This window comes from Strix aluco, chromosome 1, assembly GCF_031877795.1.
Source record: "Strix aluco isolate bStrAlu1 chromosome 1, bStrAlu1.hap1, whole genome shotgun sequence".
Taxonomy (NCBI): domain Eukaryota; kingdom Metazoa; phylum Chordata; class Aves; order Strigiformes; family Strigidae; genus Strix; species Strix aluco.
In genome coordinates this window covers 125,155,250-125,176,161 of record NC_133931.1, presented here as the reverse complement: position 1 = coordinate 125,176,161, position 20,912 = coordinate 125,155,250, and the positions used below count along the sequence as shown (strand labels likewise).

Genomic DNA, 20,912 nt, shown 5'->3' with positions numbered 1-20,912 from the left:
CAGGGAAATGGGATTTTCCAAAGAATGCTGTTCACATATGGACTACAAATGAACCAACAAGCAAAGGCACCTTGGAGAAAGACCAAGAAGCAAGTATAAAAGCTTCACTCACGCATTCGTCTCATGCAGATTATCATGCTAAATTCTTCTTAGAATTACCATGAAGTGTGTATGGGTATCTTCACTCCTGAACTTTTCACTCTGCAGTGAACGAAGCGATAGATCTGTTTCTGTTGGTTCTTATTCTTTGTGACTTCAACTGTGTGTGTGATCTAGAAACAGCATCAGCACAGAATGGACAGATATAATGACTATTTATTACAATACATGCTTTTTACATTTAAATTAAAATGATAGGATTTAGCCCACAACAAGATCGGTATTAGCTGAACCCGAGTCTCCCCAGACTGATAGGTACAGAGTTGTTCAATGGTATTTTGCTACAGGGTGGTTTTTTTTCATTACATGCCATATAGTTGGATTCATCTTGCTAGATTTTTCTTCTTTCACATGTTAACTTGTTTCCACTACCAGGCTAGCTTGTACACAATTCATAGGATGCTGTTTAGGGAGGTGTTGTAGTCTCTGGAGGCACTAAACACCACACAGCTGTATCTCTCCAGGGCTCTACGGAGTTTATATCCAGGACAATTTGCTCTACCTTTCATGTGCCGTATATGTTTACACAGTACAGCAAAAATCTTGTATATGCTAAATGTACTTCCTAACCCAGAAGATGCTTCAAACTCTTAGTGACATGGGTAATCTCACTTAAGAATACAATATTACATTTTATAATTCATTCTTCACTTTCTGTGGGCACAATCTCTGACAGAATAAGATCTGTATCCCCAGCTAAAGAAACAGACTCCTTGGGCTTCCCGTTTTTTTGAACTCCATTGTAATGTCATTTGGTTTAGCATATATTTTAAATTAAGTATTATTCTTTTAGAAATCTTAGCTAAAAATTTTTGAAGATGTATAATAATACAGACCCTTTCCTGGTGTAGTTATGGATAGATAAAGTCTTGGAGAAGTGAATTAAAAGTATTCAGGAGTACTTTGGCAGAAAGTGGGATTGAATGATTTCCCCGGGAGTGTACATGAGAAATGGAGCAGAGCTGAGAGCTCACCTGAGATTTCCTATGTACCAGTTTAGATATATATACTAAATGCTATCATTCTCCACAGGTTACCTATGTGCTTGTTATGAGAAACCATACACCCAGGTTTAAACTTTAGTCAAACCTAACTGAGGACACAACCATACAAATTAACACAACATATTGACTAATCCATAGTAATTACATAACTGCATGTCCATACTCTATGGTAAATATGAGTTAAACTTCAAAGAAAAGAAAGTCAAGGCATATAAAATTACCTTACATCTATAAGAACAGAAGCTGATATCATTAAAATATTGCACTTTACATCCAGTTTGACTTGCTGCCACCCCAGACCCATTGGCCAGTATACATACAGCAGGTTTCATGATGGATTTATTGTCTGTACTGAGCTTATGATGCAGGGTTTCATGTACACAGAATGATACCATGCTCCAAGACCAGGCTCAGTATGGACATGATGTAATTTTTCTGTAGAGAAAATTGTTCAAACAGGCAGCATGCTTTGAAATTTTTACTATGAAAAACTTCTCTTACCACGCTGACAAAAATGAATAGAAAAACCTTCTGATTTTAAACAATGGGCTAGTCTTTAACTGTCCTGTTAAAAGAGACTCTAGTATTGTCTTCAAAAGTTTTTGATACTTCCTCCTTCCCCAATGGTTATCTGTGCAGCTGTGAGACTTTACAATGAGATATATTGAAAGCATCATCCCAATATTAATCTTCAAAAAGTAGAAAATACAACTGCAGTAATAGTTAAAACCACGCTAACACTGTAAAATTCTAGACTGGTAAGACTGTTGTATTTAATGCCTGGTAATATATTGAATGGTTCCAGTGACACATACAGGTGTTGTAACATAGTCCTAACCTCATACATAGTTATTCTAATTTAGGGTTTCAATCTGTTAGGGCCTTAGAGCTTGATAATGTGAGCACAGTTTTTCACTTTTTGATGGGTTGAATCAGCAATTTCTTCTCAACTCCTGTCCTTTTAACCCTGCAAGATGCATGCTTTTAAGAAGACAGTGGCAAGATATTGCTGTTACACTGTCCTGTAACCAAACAAAAGGCTTGACAAAATTAGGTCCTGATTTAGATTATTGTATGGCAGTCTTCTTGACACTCCTCTCCTCCAAAAATGAAATAATTGCAAGAGCGTTCAGGCATCTGAGATATTTTAATCAATACACTAATTTCTATAAAGCATGTGGTTCATGGTGTCATTTGGGTTGTTAGCTTATTTGTCCCACCAGGTTGGCTGGAAGAGTCAAATGTATGCAGTTATACAGATCATTATTATGGGTTTAATTTTAAAACTTTCTTGGGTCTCAGGTTTTGTGTTTCATCATTAAACTGGGACACTCAAGTGAGAACATGAGCTCATAGATCACTGGAAATTTAGTCTAAAAGCTCAAGAGGAAGTTGTTATTGAAAGTGATGAAGAGAGGATAATTATTAAAATATTCAGTCCCTTAAAGAAATAGGTATCATCTGGAATGTCTAGAATATGCTTACTTTAATTACTGCACTTCTTTTATTATTTCTGACCTGGTTTTGGACACCTAAGTGGGAAGAGCACCTACATGTGTAATCTCCAGAATTTCCTGTGCTTGATGTTAAGTCATCAGTTGTTAGTTAATCGTGAATTCATTCATTGACATTCTTATTGCTTTCACTATTTGATGATTTTACTTATTTTTTATTTATGATTTTGCTAAATATGCTTGAGCTAATTTACCATGACTGACTGACACATTGTGTTATAAATTGCTTGTACCAGGCAACAGACTTAAATCCCTAGATGCTAAGCCTTTTATTTATATCTCTAAAATCTTCACCTAGTCTATCAACTATAAGGAAGTCACCTTTTGGAGATGAAAGTTCTAGATTCTTCTGGCTCAGGATCCTGCTCAGACTTTTCTTCAATGTTTAGATGAATTTGGGGTTAGGTTTTTACTCATTAGCTTCTATATAGAATCATAAAATCATAGAATGGTTTGGGTCAGAAGGGACCTTAAAGATCATCTAGTTCCAACCCCCCTGCCATGGGCAGGGACACCTTCCACTAGACCAGGTTGCTCAGAGCCCGGTCCAACCTGGCCTTGAACACTGCCAGGGAGGGGGCAGCCACAGCTTCTCTGGGCAATCTGTTCCAGTGTCTCACCACCCTCACAGGGAAGAATTTCTTCCTAATATCTAGCCTAAATCTACCCTCTTTCAGTTGAAAACCATTACCCCTCATCCTACCACTACGCTCCCTGACAAAGAGTCCTCCTCATCCTTCCTGTAAGCCCCCTTAAGGTACTGGAAGGCTACTATGAAGTCTCCCCTGAGCCTTCTCTTCTCTAAGTTGAACAACGCCAACTCTCATCCTGTGCTCACAGGGGAGGTGCTCCAGCCCCCTGATCATCTTTGTGGCCCTCCTCTGGACCCGCTCAAGCAGGTCCATGTCCTTCTTATGTTGGGGGCCCCAGAGCTGGATACAGTACTACAGGTGGGGTCTCACGAGAGTGGAGTAGAGGGGGAGGATCACCTCCCTCGACCTGCTGGCCACCCTTTTCTTGATGCAGCCCGGGATATGGTTGGCTTTCTGGGCTGCAAGCGCACATTGCTGGCTCATAGTCAGTTTTCCATCTGCTAATACCCCCAGGTACTTCTCTGCAGGGCTGCGCTCAATCTGCTCTTCACCCAGCCTGTATTTGTGCTTGGGATTGCCTTGACCCATGTGCAGGACCTTGCACTTGACCTTGTTGAACTTCATGAGGTTCACATGGGCCCACCTCTCAAGCCTGTCCAGGTCCCTCTGGATGACATCCCTTCCCTCCAGCGTGTTGACCACACCACACAGCTTGGTGTCATCGGCAGACTTGCTGAGGGTGTACTCAATCCCACTGTCTATGTCACCAACAAAGATGTTAAACAGCGCCGGTCCCAATACTGACACCTGAGGAACTCCACTCGTCACTGGTCTCCACTTGGACATCGAGCCGTTATCTGCAACTCTGAGTGTGACCATCCAACCAATTCCTTATCCACTGAGTGATCCATCCATCAAATCCAACTTAGAGACAAGGATGTTGTGCTGGACAGTGTCAAATGCTTTGCACAAGCCCAGGTAGATGATGTCAGTTGTTCTTCCCTTATCCACCAAGGTGTGGATATGTCAGGTCAAGACTGCCTGTAGGTTTTACAGTTAGTGATTGTATTAATTTATTTTATTTTGTTTTCATAACAGCTTTTTATTTGCAGCTGAACTAACATTAGCGAAAGTATTCAGTAACATTTGATCATGACCAGTAATGTGTGGGTTTAAACTGTATCTAAGAGGGTCAGTACTACCCAGGGAGGTAGCTGCGCTACTGGCCTTGGGTACATTACTTTAGTTAGCTGCACTCTGTTGCTTAATGCTGATTCAGTTACATCTTTTGGGTTTCATTGTCAACAGGTATACACAGCTGAAGAACAAGGAATGGATATTCTTATGTGGTCTTCTAGTAGAAATGAAGAAAACAAATGGATGTATGCAAATGTAGTCCTCTCCAGTAACAGCCCTTTCAGAGTTGCCTTTGAAGCTGAAGTGGGGTGGAGTGAACCCACAGAATTTGCTCTTGATGATATTTCTTTCACCCCAGAATGCATTAATGGAGGTATGTTGTTTCACAAATATATACAAAACATGTTTTCTTTTCAGAGAGCAGAGGAAAATTGTGGGATTTCATATTTCAATGTATATCACAGTTACAAACTCTGGAATTTTTTCTTTTGAAATTATTGCAATACTGCTATGCTTTTACTTCATTCAAAAAATGTAGAAAAGAAATGGGCACAACAGAATGTGTTTTTCAAGGGGAAGAAAAATGTATAAAGGAAAGAAAGATCAAATTTTTTATATATGGACCTTATGGCAAATTTTTGAGTAGCTCATTTTTCCCTAAAGGAAAGGAGCAATTATAGCTATCAGAGGTATCCTATCTATTTGTTGGCTGAGTGCAGTATCTGAATAAAGGTATTTGCCCATGGTTTGTAGAAGACAGTTTTGTGTTATAACTAGCAGTTGAACATATGAGTAATTACAGCAACTCAGAATATTACTGTCATTGAGGGCCTGTTAGTGTTTTCATGAAAAACACTTGAGAGGGATCTACCATCACTCAACTGTATTGGTTTTCTCCTGTATGAAAATAGTCAGAGAAGGCCTTAATTTGGGATGGAACACATTTATGACTATCAAAGTTGTTCACAGTTATTTAAAAAAGAAAATGATTAGTTCTTTTATCTCTGCTCTCTTCATAAAATCTCAGTAGTATAAAAAATTTACCTCGCTTCTAGGCTCTTTGAAAATGTACAATCTCACTTCGGCTACACAAGCTAAAAGTGACTTGAACTGTCAAAAAAAAAAAAAAAAAAAAAGTAAATTCTAATGCCTTATAATGCCGTGTTTATTCTGTGAGAAGGGTAGTGGTTTACTCTGAAAACAAAATATAACGTATGATACAGAATCAGAAGAAACAAGTATATGTGTAAATACAGATTTTGATAGAAATATTGGACATTCCTTATTTTGAAGAGTCAAGATGGGAAGAAAGTCAAAGAAACAGAAAATCTTTTGTGCAGATCTTCATTCATAAGGAACAAAAAGGAATGATTATGCTTAAATGAATGCCAATATGAATGTTATAAAAATGTTCTTGAATAACATTTCTTTCTATTTATACAGCTCTTATTGTTCAGATACGACAGCCTGCATATGAATTAGTTGTCAGGCTGTTCAAGAAAAAGCTGGGTTTTTTTATTGTGACAACTAAGCATCTCCTTGGAGAATTGACCACCTGCTGATTAAGGCTTAAAGCTAAATAATATGTTCACACGGGTAGCATTTGCTCAGTTTCAAGCTGAACAAAAGTTTTGTTTATTTTCTCTGAATAATACCACCAATAGGCTCAGGCAAATACTATTTTGGAATGTTCTTCAATGAGCTGCAGACTGTGTACATAAACAAAGTGCTTGTTCTACCCATATTATGTTAATCACCTTTGTTAACCATACCTTAAGAATTACTTACACAGTTTCATGCATAATATAGCATAATAGGAAGAGAATTTTTCAAATTACATATTTTAAGTACCTGTAATTAACTGGAAAACCTAGGTTTATATTCCAAGAATGTATATAAATTAATTTTTAATTCTAATGGAACTTATACTTCAGTAATTTATTATGAACAAGCATGAATTCAGAGAAAGGAAAAAATCTTCTATGGAAAGTGTACATTTGGGTATCCTGAAATAATCATAACCACAGAAATAATGTAATTTTTATGGAGCAACGTTTTCTAGTCACCTCATTTTTCTCCAGATATTTTCCACTTGTAGAATACTTCAAAGTATCTAACTTGTATCACACTGTCTCTGTCTTACAAATATGGTATACCATAAAGAAAGCATTAAGAAAAATTTTTAAGAGTTGTATTGGTTACTTATGGTTTGTTGGATAAACTACAAACTCATACCTTATCTATATGAATCCACCTAAAAACAAATTAGGCAGTCTTAGTCAGCTAGGCTCTTTGCCCAGCTGCAAAAGAGGCAGGCATCTTCAGGAGTCAACTTATTCCTTTCTATGGTAAACTGGTAATCAGCCTGCAATTAGTTCTTAGAAGCTGCAATACTTACAAGATGGGAATAGTAGTTTCCTTGCTCTATTCAGTATTATATCATTATTATTTCATCTGAAAAAGAAACAGACTTTTCCTTGGACTGTTGACATGTTTAACTTAAATGCAGGATACTTGTCTTTGTATTCACTTGTATGCTTCAGGCAATTTCTATTTATTTTTAATAGTAATTTCTAGAGGTATAAGAATGATCTGTACATGAATTCTTTGCAAAACACTGTTCTTTATAAGTCTATTCTTTATGCTTTTGCAAGAGTGGCATAAATTATATTACACTAAAAGCAGCCTAGGCAAGTCTTCTGGTATGGCAAATAATGGATACCCAAGGAAATGTATCAGAATAAAAGAAGAACATAATAAATTCCACCCTCCTCCAGTCTTTCCCAATCTATATTAATTTGGGTCAGAGACTTTCTGAATCTCTGAAGGTCATGCTTTCTCATAGCTCTCAGCTGATTTTTCTCCTATAAATTAGCCAGTTCTTTCTGGATATAGACAAAATTTCAGTTATTACTGGAAAATTATTTATAATTTAGTTGTTATTGGAAAAACATCAGTTGGCAAACCTTAGTTGCAGGAGGTCTTTTTCACGTTTTTTAATTCCTGTGACATTGCATCTCTCTTCCATGTTCTGCTATAGGTCATCTCAATTTAAATCCATTATTTGGAATTAGAGTACAAAGTCTCCCTACCACTATTTTCTATCTTTACCACTGTTTTTTTGTATACCTTTATTCATAACCTTTAGCTTACATTAAATGTGCTATCCTGGATCCATCCTCCTCAATCCTGATGCTTCCACAGTCCCAAATTCTACTAATCCATCTCTTGTTCCTCACTTAATTTGACATCCAATCTCAGGCATCCTTTTTTTATATTCCCGACAGACTTTTTGCCCCCACCACCACTCTACAGTTGTACGTGCATCCTGATGATTTGGCCACTTTCTTCTATCATCTGTCCTCCTTCTCCAGTTTTACAGTCACTCTTGCTATTGTCCCAGGTGTGTATTTCTAAATTAAAAAAAAAAAATTAGAAATGTCTAATAGAAGGCAATCTTCTAATGAGTTTGTGAGTTGATATATAATCTCCTCTCCAGCCAAAAAAATTACATCTAGATGCTGTTACTTAAGAGTGTACTGACTTCCTGTTTTTTCATGGTTTTGTACTGCCCTGAGAAGAGTCTTATGCTAATAATCCTTGCTGGTCAGGTAGGCCAAATCTGTGCTTGTGAAGAGACAAGAGAACTACACAAAATCTGTATAACAAACAAAAAAAAACCCCAACAAACTAAAACACAACAGTTTAGGAGGAATAACCTCTCTTTGACTTTTTAATACTGTTTCTCACAAAGAACAGCTACTTAGGAGGTGCTATTTTTCACTAATAATTGTTGCTGAGTAACCGCTTAAAAATTCAGATGATAAAATTTGAAAATATTGCCTTTCAATTGTACAAAATCACTGCCCTGTAGATATTTGTGCAAAAATATTTTCCTTTAACAGAAACGGTGGGAAAGTTTATCTACTCCACTGTCAGTCCTGCTTTGATTTTTGCTCATCATGTCTATTCAAAGACCCAGCTCAAAGAAAAGTGTATTACCTGCAGTACAGGTTTTGTGTAATGTTCTCCCTTCAGAAGATAGCTTTGCTGCTGCAGATCTTTTTCCTCTCTCTGTATTATTATTTTTTAGCTTGTCTTTAATTACTTTGGGTTTCCTGAGGCAGCATGTTCTAAATAGAAGCAATCACAATTTAGCTGGTTGGGAGCTCTAAGCAATAAAGCATTACCAGCAGCTATAATTCAGCTGTGGGTTTTATTTGTTTTTAAGTAGTCAGCCCTCATTAGCCATGAGAGTTTCTACAGATCCAAGAATATTTTTGAACATTTAAACAAAGTGTGGTCAAGCTAGTCCCTGGCGTACTGCAGAAGCAACTTCTAGCTGATGCTGATGCATAGACAACTGCAGTGCCAGCTGTCAGTGGCACGGGATCTAGCTTAGTTCAGAATTAACTGCTAAATGACATGTATTCTTACCACTGTTCAAGGTTCATTATTTTCTGCTGATAAAGGTGTGTAAAGATCTTATATTACAGAAATTAGTGCATCTTAGGGACCAAATAATTTAGTTGTTACTCAATTCTAACCATCTTCTTTAAACTTTTAATATCCTGATTTTTAAAAAAAGTACTTTATTTTTATTTAATATCTTAATTTTTAAAAATAAAAGTTAAAAACCGTTTCCATTTCTAGTTTCAGATGGTCCAAGAATACCAAACAGTTTAATCAGATTCTGTATTCACTAATATCTTTCTCATAGTATTTTCCAGTTCAGCTGAAATAGGAAGCATCACAAAAATTCTTAAAATTTCTGCTTCTACTTAATTTAAATCCTAGCATTAACCCAAAGATACCTAACATCCAAACTTTATTCTACTTCTGTAAATCAGAATTCTGTGTTTCATCACTCACTCATTACTGGAGAAATAAACTGGATGGACAAAGTCTGTATAATTTAAATAGCGAGGTAGTAGTTACATAGCACTTTTATGTATTGGGAGAGTATTCTCAAGAAACAAATAGTAAATATATTTTGTGATCTCATCCAGAGATCATCCAAGCAAAATATTTATGTTTGTGGAGATCTTCTGCTGGAAGAAGGTAATTCTCACTACAAAGTCAGGACGGACTGCTGCTCCAGCCCTTTCACACAGTGAAGTTACCTGCTAGACCCTCTTTAGCAACAGCTCTTTGTGACCTTATACTTCTAAATAGTACTGTTTTAAGTAATTGCTTTATATTTTGTTTTATTCAAAAAGAATAATGTTGCACTTTAAGATTAATATTTGGGCTGCATCTTGGTTATAAACAGGAGTGCAGACATCATGTAACACCCTAGGCTCTACAGTGTTTGAGAAACCAGTATATGTTTTTCCAGCATCAGCCATGCTTTCAGTGTTTATCACCAGTTCAGTATTGACGTTGCTTAGTGAAATAATTAACAATTCAAAGAAAATAAATCCCATTGTGCTTCTGTGTCTTCTCTTCTACTCTACCTCTCCTTATCATTCCATATTTTTTCATTTTTTTAGTCTGCTTGCTTTTAGTTTATTTTTTGCAGCTGCTCAGTGCTATCTGAAGTATTTTACTTCTTCTGTTTTGTGAACTACTTTTTATCATCCTTCATCATTTTCTTTTAAAGTCTTTTCTACTTCTGTCTTCTTTTTTTCATCGATTCCTTTCTTTACAAAACATTTTAAAAAACCCATCTTTTTAGTCTATCAACTTCACACATAAGAAAGGACTGTCTGTGTTACAAATTTCCCCCCACACCCTACTTCAGCTTCAGTTTCACCTGAAAGATTTGTCTGCAGTAGAAAATATCATTGGAGATAAAAGGGCAACTCAAATAATGTAAAACACTCAGCACAGACAGGACATGTTGTCTCTAACACTGTGTCATCTGACCATGGTGGAATTGCACAAAAATTAATGTTATTTCCCAGACTGCTGTGAGTTTGGGGTTTTTTTAATGTTGTCATAGCTTTTGACTTCACCGCACAGCCTACCATTTAGGTATTGAAATACAGTAAAATTTTCAGTGGTTGTTGATGGTTTTCACATAGGTGAAAATTTTGCTTTGACATGTTGTAACTCATCCAATTCTTCCCTTTGCTCCGTGGCAAAATGCAAACTAGACCTGTTGTAAAGGTTTTAAATAATCTTTACATTGAACAAGCTTTCACTTGTCTTGAAGAAACAAATAGAAGAAGGAAATAAGAATCTGTGAATTACAAGACTGCATTTGGTTCTACATTCAAGCCCAAGCTACCTAGTACTTTAAAGTTGTTTTTAAAAATCCACAAAAAGGCTTATCACTAACCTAAAACCTAATATTCTCCAGAAATTGAATCTTCACTTTCTTTGAGCCATCATAAGACAGTCATGAGAGACAGCCAGCTCCATCCCTATAGATCATCTTTCCTAACATTATAGAAGACCTGATATTGCAAAGAAATGCTGGGACAAAGGAAATTATATTTCAGTCACAAAAATTAGGGTAGATATACTCAGAACTTCAGGTCAACCATAGTAAGTATGGAAAAGGTTCAGCTAGCAATATAACCTGTCTCTAACAGTTATGGATGCCTGGAAAGAGTATAAAAAAAGGGGAACTACACATACTGGTTTCCCCCAGTACATTCCCCATCACCAGCCAATTGTAATTCAGAGTCTTCCTGGGCCATACACAGTCTCAGAATAGTGATCCTCAGGGTTTTTTTCCCTTAAACTTGTCAGTTCCCCTTTTAACACCAGGGAAATTTTTAATATTCTGTAATTAAATTATATGTTGATGCTTGTATGAATCTAGATTTTATTCATGAAAAGAAAAGCAGTTCAGTGCTTTCTCATTTAGGTCCTGAAATGTATAAAACATTTATTTAAATCTTGCTGATTCACTCTTCTGTCTGGTGGGTAGGATTTCTTCACTCTTTTCCATATTGCAGTTTCATATCTCACAACATATGTATGCATGACAGACCCAATAATAAATTTCCTTCAGAGCAAAACAATTTCCACTAACCTCCAAACAATAGCAGAATTAGGCCTTGTCTAACACCGATATGCAATATCATACCAAAAAGGTATGATGGGTGTAGGTTCAGGCACCAAGCTGAGAAGGAGAGTGTCCCAAAGGCCCAGAACTATATAGATCACCCTCTTTGTTCAAGGTGGGAGGAAATGAACATTATCACTGACATCTTCTAATACAAACCATCTCAGATGAGTGTTTATAATTAAACCACAGCAGAACAAAAATTGTTTCAAAGACTTTTTCATTGCAGTAACTTAGTAAAAGAATAGTGACTATAAAGACTATTTCCATATTAGCATAAATAGCATAAAGAAAGAAAGAGTAAAAAAAAAAGATCTGTGTGGATAATGAGCTGGTCAGGGTTTTCAAAATCAACCATTAGTCTGAGCTACTATAATTTTAGGTGCTATATGGTATCTTGAAGGTATCTAATTTTCAGAAAACAGGGAGTAGTCATTCTTCAGAAGTCAATCTCCTTGTGACTTTGAATTAGAAACCACAGAGCAAAGGTACATGTGCCTGGAAATGATAATTTCATCAAATCTTGGCTGGTTATTATTTCTTTGTTTCTCATAACATATATTGAGGAATTTTTCTCCCTATTTTATCTCTGCTTCATGGAATACACTCCTTGAATCCTGATTGTCTATAAACGTTCCCTGCTCTTCCTGCCACAGACTTCCATTTGCTTTGCAACAGGATCTGTGTGTTTATATTCAATGACATAATCTTTAATCACATTATGGAACACTATTTTACTCAGAGCACCCTCTGCTTTTTCCAATACAGAGATGTCCCTCATGAGAGATTGTACTGGGTCTGGCTGAGCCAGAATTGGTTTTCCCCTATAGCAGCCCTCATGGTGCTGTGTTTTATGTTGGGAGCTGGCAGGGTGTTGATAGCACCCTGGTGTTGTGGCTACTGCTGAGTAGTGCTTACACAGCACCAAGGCTCTTTCCAACGTTTCCCCCCCAGTGGGACAGGGTGGGCAAGATCTTGGGAGGGGACACAACCAGGACAGCTGACCCGAACTGACCAAAGGGATATTCCATACCATATGACGTCTGCTCAAGTATAAAGCTGGGGAAAAGGAGAAAGGGGGTGGGGTCACCCTTGGTCCTCCAAGGCAACCACTACGTGTATCGGAGCCCGGCTTCCTGAGAAGGCCCAACATAGCCTGCTAATGGGAAGTAGAGAATAAATCTGTTTTCTTTTTTTTTTGCTTCCACGCACGGACCTTTGTTTCGCTTTGCTTATATTAAAACTGCTTTTGTTCTACCCACAAGGGTTGGGTTTTCTTTTTTCCTATCTTATTTTCTTTCCCCTCTTTGCCCTGTTGAGAAAAAAAGGGAAAGGGGGGGGGAGGGAAGTGATAGAGCGAGTTGGTGGGTACCTGGCATTTAGCCAGGGTCAAACCACCACAGAGATAATTGAATATTTTGTTTTCTCCATGTATATTCTTCAAATACACCTCTGAATGTTGAATTGTTTATCTTTATGAAGAGGTTTTCTATGCAACATTCAGATACAATGTCCAAATATTTTAAAAATATTTGATACCTACCTCCATAGTTACTTCTTACTGCATAATGTTATCTACTTGTCAACTAAAAAGAGAATGAAGTAAAATAACCTCTATAATTTGGGGTATCAGATTGTTTTCAGAGTCATAAAAATAAAGAATTCTTAATTGAAACAAAAAGCAAAATACGAAATGGTCAAAATGTTACTCCTATACATACCCTAAACCATCAGACCAGCAAAAGCATTACAGGCAAACTAGCCAAATAACCAAACAGCCTAGAAACCATACATTTGCAGATAATTTTATATGCTCAATGACACTTTTAGTAGATCCCATTTCACTACATCTTATAAGAAAAGCATAAATGACACTTGTATCTAATTAAGAGACAACAACCCAAAAAGTACATTGGGTGTTTTTGTGTTGTTTGTGCAAAAAAATAGCCTGGTGCAGAGACAGTCTTTCTGAAGGGTGTGTGTGTATGTGTTCATGCATGCATGTGTGTGAAGCAATAGTGAGAAAATTCTGTAGGACAACAGAACTCAGATGAAGTCAGTGATCCCTTTCTGACACTCCCGGAGCCTGAACATAGGAGGTACTGGAAGGGTTAACTGTCTGAGTTGCTGATACTACAGTGTTAGATGATGGGGAAAAACCCTGTAGAGGAAACTTAACTTCTGATTTCTTTAAGTTGCAGAGCCAGGGGAATCACTCTTAGCTTGTCTGCTCATGCTTGCAGTGAAGCAGAAATCTCTCTCAGGTTGAGAGCTCAGGGAGTTTCTTTCCTCAGGGGCAAGAAATGATTCAGCAGGAACTGCTGAGGGAGGCTGCCTGTAAAAACAAAGGAGGGGAAGAGAAAAATAAGATTAGTAGTGGTAGAGGGCTGGGGACACCATGGATATTTGTGAATAGTTTCTTTAGTTAATTAGCTTCTCCCTGAAACCCATCAGAATATGGTTTAGATCATCATTCCTTGGCAGAGATAGGGCATTTCTGCATTTTTAAAGAGTAAAAATTATGATCCAGGACATGGTACCTTAGAGAGCTTCTTCAGCCTATTTCAGTATTTTCCAGTGCACAGACATAGCTGGTTGTGAAGCCACAACTTTTTGCAGATTTCACAGGAAGGGAAACTTGGAATAATTTTAGGATAAGATAGTTACACTATATGAACTACCATAATTAGTGGCAAGTCCTGAATGCAATTGTGTCACGTATGTTTAAATAAATAAAGATAATATCTTCATCCAAACCTTTCAGTTTCTCTCTGCCTTTTTATACTTGTACAGAATACTGAAATCTTCTGATTCAAGCTAGATGCCTTTTGGGAAATTAAAAATATTTGGATTTATTAATAGCATATTAAAATAGTTTCATTAATATTGAACCTCGAAAACCCATCTGTTTACACCAAAAAAATGCAAATAAGCCTCAAATCACAGAGATGATACTTAGTCTTGCTGTTTTTTCATAAAAATCAACATATTTCCTTGGAGGGACGGAGACAAATCATTTTTGGAATGAAATAGTTTTATGATAATATCTTAGAGAGAAGAAAAATCTCAGATTCTTCATCATATATAACTTAACCTGTTTCCTCAATAAGAGTAAATCAGAAGCTCAAATTTATATCAGAAATTATATGGATCTTACCATAGTTTTCTTCAGGAGTCTTCTCAGCTAATGATAAATTTTTACCGGTAGAAGCTACCTTTCTTTAGAACTTGAGAAATAAAATATTTAGCATGGTGATGTGTTCCCACCTATGAAAATGTGCTGATTCCAAGAAACTGCTCTTTCTCCACTCTAAACCTGTCCTGTAGTCCAGCCTACCTAATTTTATTGGAAACTGAAGCTTCACAGCTTCTCCAGTTCTTCATAATTCTTCATTCTCCTAATAAATAAACAAATAAATAAATCCATCACAATTGTAGGCATAGCTAGCAATTCCTGGACTGTTCTTAGCAGAAATATGACAAATATTGCCATATTGTTGTCACAGGTAGTCAGTGTGTTCCAGCCAGAAGTGGTAGTCCTCTGAGTAGAAACTATAAATCATAGCTTGATTTTACTGACAGTAAACGTGTCTGTTTTCCATTATGGTTGTCTGTTAGCAAACTGCGATAATTTAAAATAAATTCTGCACAGTTCTGCACAGACATATAAAACCCTGAAGTTATTGGGCCAAGTTCTGTTTTCGTTACTTCTGGTTTTGCAACAAGGTCTCTGGGATCGTTTTCATCACCCTGCCCCATACTTCTGTTTTCTCACAAGAAGAAACTTAAAGATTCAATTGGCCAGACTCGATTTCCCCTTTTTTTGTCTTTTTACAAGCTTTGAAATTAACATTTTATTTTCTAGAAGAAACTTTATTGACACTGATAAAGACTTACAGACAGATTGTTAAAGTATTTTAACAACTTTAGGCCGGTTAATTTTTTTTAACAAGGTATTTCCTTGCAGCCACCTTGAATGGGTTGATTTCATACCCTGATAAAATGTTTATGGAAGTGAAAGTGAAGACTGCCACTTATTTCAAATTAATTAATGCATTGGACTGGGCCTGTAATTAATTTATACTCTTGTCTACTGAAAACTGTAGGAGGGCTTTATATTTTAGCTACACTTAATAGGTCCACTGTTTTTATTAGATTTAGTAGACAAATTACTTATGCAAATATACCAGACAGGTTGTTACTTTTCAAGGGTCTGATGCAAGGCCCATTAAAATCAATATGAGTCGTCCCATTCACCTAAATGGGCTTTAGAGCAAGCTCTGATACAACTGAGTTAATGCTGCATAATAGCATACGGGAACTTTATTTCATGCTTCCTGGTGTTCACTCTAATGCCAGTGCCTACTAGTCTTAATTAGAATTCACTGTCACAGGTAATATATAAATATAAATGGAAACCTACTCTGCACCAGAGATTTTGGTATCGGAACAAGGCAGGCAGAAAAGAGGTGGACAGCATGGAGGTGTTTCATTCAAATTAAGCCGTTTGTGTGTTTCTCACTGTGCTAATGACTGTGTAATAGAAACATTTATTTCATATTAGCATTTGGGTGATAACAGTTTTGTGGTTTCCTGTGACTGAATCCCTGTGATTCACGAGCAAAATGTTTACTGCACCGACCTGTGAAGTTTGGCATACAGTCAGGAAACAGGATCAGTACACTCCATGGATGACAAAGACAACAGTACAGCAAAGCAGATATGTACAGAAAATGTTCATCAAACAACAGTAAACCTTTAACAAATCCCTATCCCACAATTATGTAATTATGTCCTTGATGATGAGCACTTACTGACTTAACACTTTTCATACTGTAAAGGCTCATTCCAAATCATCAGCTCATGAGCTCTATTTAGTGTAACAGATGTTTTGATGTTTAGCACATTGAAATAAAAATGTATCCAAAAGCACCCATTTTATCTGACAACAATGAAATACAGATACATTCAGCTGTAGTTATTGCAGTTAAGGAAGCAGTACCTGCCAAATTTGGTTTGCTTTACACACTGGTCTGATTTTTGATTTTTTGTATCTACCTCAACTACTTAATTTCTCTTCAAAGTGTGAGGACACTTGTAGGGTAGCACTTCGTGATCCATAGGTCATAACTCACCCAGCACAGCTGTGTGAGTAGGTTTCACAAAGGATTAGGACCAAATTAAAATGTCACTTTAGGACCTAATTAAAATGTATTTTTTATAATGTACAAATAGATGTTATATGCACATTTTTAAACCCTTTAATTTTGGTTATTTGCCACATGCAAGGAAAAATAAATGTAAAATAAAACACTGAGTGTAAAGTAAAATAAATAAGGATGTCCTCAGCTTGCTACTTAAAAAATCATGATTCCTTTAGCTATAATGGAACATCAACAATTTACTGCTGTTTTTCATGCAGATCTAAATCCAGACTCGGTGTTCACAGAGCAGAGGTTATTTTCTCTGAAATTGATTTTGATTAGTTTGCTTTTCATCTGTGTGCAAATACTGAATGTATTCCTGAGGATCTCCAGTCCTGTTTTTTCAGTGATCATGCAGCCTGGATACAGAAAGCTAACCTTTTATCCTGTGTTCCTTAGAACACATCATTTTCAGTAGATTTACCTCCAAATCCTTAAACAGCTTCAAATAGATACTGCGTTTTAGAAAAGTAACCTGTACAATATCTCCTCCACTCCTGAATGTCGTCTGAAAATGAGAGCCATGCAGCACTCAGGAGATGAGTGCTGGGTTGGGAAGATCTTTTCTGCATGTGGCAAAAGGTGAACGAAACACTTTTTGTCATGCCAGTATTAGGCGATTGTTGAATCTAATGATCTTAAGTGACTGAAATGGCCCATGGGTCCCAAGCAGATAGTCCAATTTGCATTGAAAAAACAGACTTCAGATTCTGCTGTTTACATAACCTTCATATATATCTACAGATGGATATTCATGTATATGCTTAAGTTTAAAGTTATTTTCTAAGGCTGTCAGGTGAGTATACCAGTATGTAACTCAGCACAATGGAGGGTATTTATGATGAGTCTCTCATTAGTGTCAGCTCATTTTTCACTGCAAACCACTTTTCAGTGAAACCAAAATGAATATTGCCTCTCTTTAGAATGAAACATGTCAGTAGCAGATACTGCAATGATGAGCTGAATATAAATAATTACACAGATAGTGGCTTCGAATGCAAGTAATTAGTTTTGCATTAATATGTTGTTTGAGATTTCTTTTCACTTGGAATTAGCTAATGATTTTCTAGATTTGCATATTCCTAATTAGTCGGTTTTAAATGTTAGCTATATACAAATTAATGTTTTATAAATTTTCAAAATTTTTACCAGGCACATGTAATTTATAATTAAGAAAAGCATTTATAACCTACTTTATGTGAAGAAAATAGATTGAACTTGGGAGTACAGTTTTGGCAGATCACGGCAATCATGATGGTTTATAGAATGTCATCCAGAGCACAATCTTCCTATTGCATCTGAAACAAAACAGATGTGAACTAATTAATACATAATGTGATTTAATAAGCAAGGTGATATTCTTACGGTCTTTGAGGTATATTCTCATCTTATTTATTATTCTGATCTAAAATCATTTTGCTGATTTTAAGGTATTGTTTTGGATTTTTATTAACGTACTGAAAACATAAATCTGACTTCAACAAGACACCTGGTTAACTTCACCCCTAATTTAACCTCTAGCATAAAGTGGAGACATCTTCACAGCTCTCAGTTAATATTGCACACTCTAAATTAATTGGTACACAAGTCAGGAAGAACTTCTTTCTATGCATTATTTGTTTCTTTCTATGCATTATTTGTTAACAACAATAGGGAATCATGATAGAAAATAATAATAATAAAAAAATTAATCCCCCATTCAATATTTGCCCAACTACTGAATTTAATATGAGATCATTTACACACATAAATGCTTTATATGATTGGGACTGTAAGGCTAAACTGATCAGTGCCACAAAAGCCCAAAGATAGTTTAATTCTCAAAATCAGATTCATAACAAGCAACACATTCAAGCATTATTGAGTTTAAGAGGGGATTTCAATTTTCAGAACAAAGTTGGGTAGAAATCTGTTAGCAAACATATCACAAACAGGACAGGTATAGGGAATTAAACTGGATCAAAAATGCTCACAAATGTTCTATAAATGCAATCTTTTCTGCAACATAAACAAGTGACCATAGGAAAATCAAATGTATTCGTACTGTGTGAAGTTAATTTCCACCATATTAGAAAAAACACAGAAAAACTAAAACTGGACTGCGCAATGACAAAAGTGCATGCCTAAGTGGAACTGACTGCAGCTTAAGTCATTTTCGCTGCCTAAATACCCCCTGGGCAACTGAGGAAAAGGGTCAGAGGTAACAGAAATATAATCATATCGTTCTTTTTTTCCAGAGCAAGTGTAAACTAAAAATATAAAATAATTCATTTTTTTAAATCCAATGTGTAAGATTTGCTCTATTTTTAACAGTACCGGGTTTATATCATTAAAGAGAGAAATATGTTCTCCCAATGACTTTCCATACATTTCATTAGTATCTTGGATACATTTCATTAGAATCATGGCCTTATATACAAGTTCTTCATGATGTATCCAATCCTAATATCTTTATGTGCTATTATTATTTATCTACTAAGATATGGAAACCAAATAGAAAAAAATGTAAAATCTAAAATACTTTTAATTTGTTCAAAAATAAATTCACTATGTGATTTCAATGTCTATAATCAACTATCTAAAGACTACTTTCATAAGCTTTTTGAAGCAGCATAAATGAAAATAAGTTTTTTGAGACTAGCACATTTATAAAACACATATAATGAAAATGCAGTCTTTTCAATCCCACTTAAAAGTACATGTCTTTGAGGGATTTATGATGTAATTCTGAATACAAACAAGCCAAAAGATCAGTAGGTTATTATTTTCACTGTGTCAAAATCCATTATGATTGTTTTATGTTTAGATTATGTCCAGTGTATGGAATATACATTTTTTCTAGTAGCATGATAGAATTTAACACCACTAGCAGCATGAAATGATGTCAGGAATATTCTATTGTATGAGGCTTTTCAATTATGATTTTCTGACATAAAGTCAACATGAAAATAAAAAATTGCTAAGGTAACAAAGGTCAGTGTTAGCAGTTTGAGCTCTTTTTCCTTGTAACTGTTTCACAAGCAACCAGATGGTAAAATAGTATTTTGTTTATCTGAATGCATCAGCAGTTCATTTTTTCTACAATATGCTATTGTTATTCACGATGCAGGTATTTTAGAAACTGAGTATGTTTCAGCAAAGCTCTCCTGCTGTAAGACCCCAGCCTGGTATCACAGAATAAACAAACATACTGCTATGCCCAGTGGATTAAAAGTAGTAACATAATGTGAAAATCCATGTATTCCCTTACAGCATGTTATGCCTTAATGCAGCAACATTTGACTTCTGAGGTCAGAGACAAATGCTTGCACCATTTCAAAAAGCAAGCTAAAACCCACCCATGAATTTTTGCACTTGATCTGCTCTGCTTCAGCCCAAGTCAACAGCAAAACTCCTCCTGTCTTTTACAGAGGTGGTGACATTACTTTTTCTTTACTTGTTCATAACAATCGTAATATTATTTTCTTTACTCACCTGCTGCAAGCTGGCATAGAAAAGATTAAATACATAGAGTTAAATTCTGGAGAATTTTCTCTTTTCTCTGAGCATAAAACAAAAATTACAGGAATCCATCACATTGCTCCCATGGGAGACATTGTTGGTGTAAAGCGTTAGCATAGCCAGCATCTTAGAATTCAGTTTCCACAAATAGTTCTAATTCTTATGCTGGTAAAATTCAGTTGCAATGATTTTCATAGGAAGAAAGAGGGATTTAAATGTCTGAGACAAATTTATTTGTATAAGTGATCACAGAAAGTTTTTATTTCCAACAATGCAAGTAAGCATGGGGTATTTCTTATTTTGTCAGCTGTGTAAATTAGTCAAAGTCTGAAATTTAAAAATACTTTTTTTTTTTCCACTTGTACCCTGGAAACTTTTATCTAGCATTTTCTTTGATTTAATTCTCTATCACATCAAAATAAGCTACAGAATCAGAGTGATAATAAAGCAGTAAAAATTTTGTTGTTACTTTACAAAAATCTTTTTCTTACTCTGCTGAGAGCTCAGACCTTACTGTGTACAATAGCTTTCCGTGAAAAGAGCTCCTTGTTGATCCAGTCTTTGATTGTTGTTCACCCATTCAGTATACATACAGAGGACGATTGTAACTTGAGGGCTATTTTAACCCTTTCCCGATACAGGGTGAAAGATAAGTTTAAAGCAGAAGCAGTAACAGGACCAAAACAAATGATGAATTTGAGATTTAAATGCAAAATACTGAAACAACAGTGGAGTTAATGTGATGAGACAAAATGTTTTCAATAGTGTGTTCTGTACTTAGG

At 35.9% G+C, this 20,912-nt stretch overlaps 1 protein-coding gene across 1 annotated transcript in view; it reads left to right on the top strand.

Moving 5' to 3' along the window:
- The window catches only part of MALRD1 (MAM and LDL receptor class A domain containing 1), a 291,044-nt gene that overhangs the window by 211,102 nt on the left and 59,030 nt on the right, over positions 1 to 20,912 (top strand). The window contains exon 32 of the mRNA XM_074814744.1: positions 4,579 to 4,780. Within this exon, the coding sequence (XP_074670845.1) occupies positions 4,579 to 4,780 (202 nt within the window). The remainder of the gene's footprint in view (positions 1 to 4,578; positions 4,781 to 20,912) is intronic.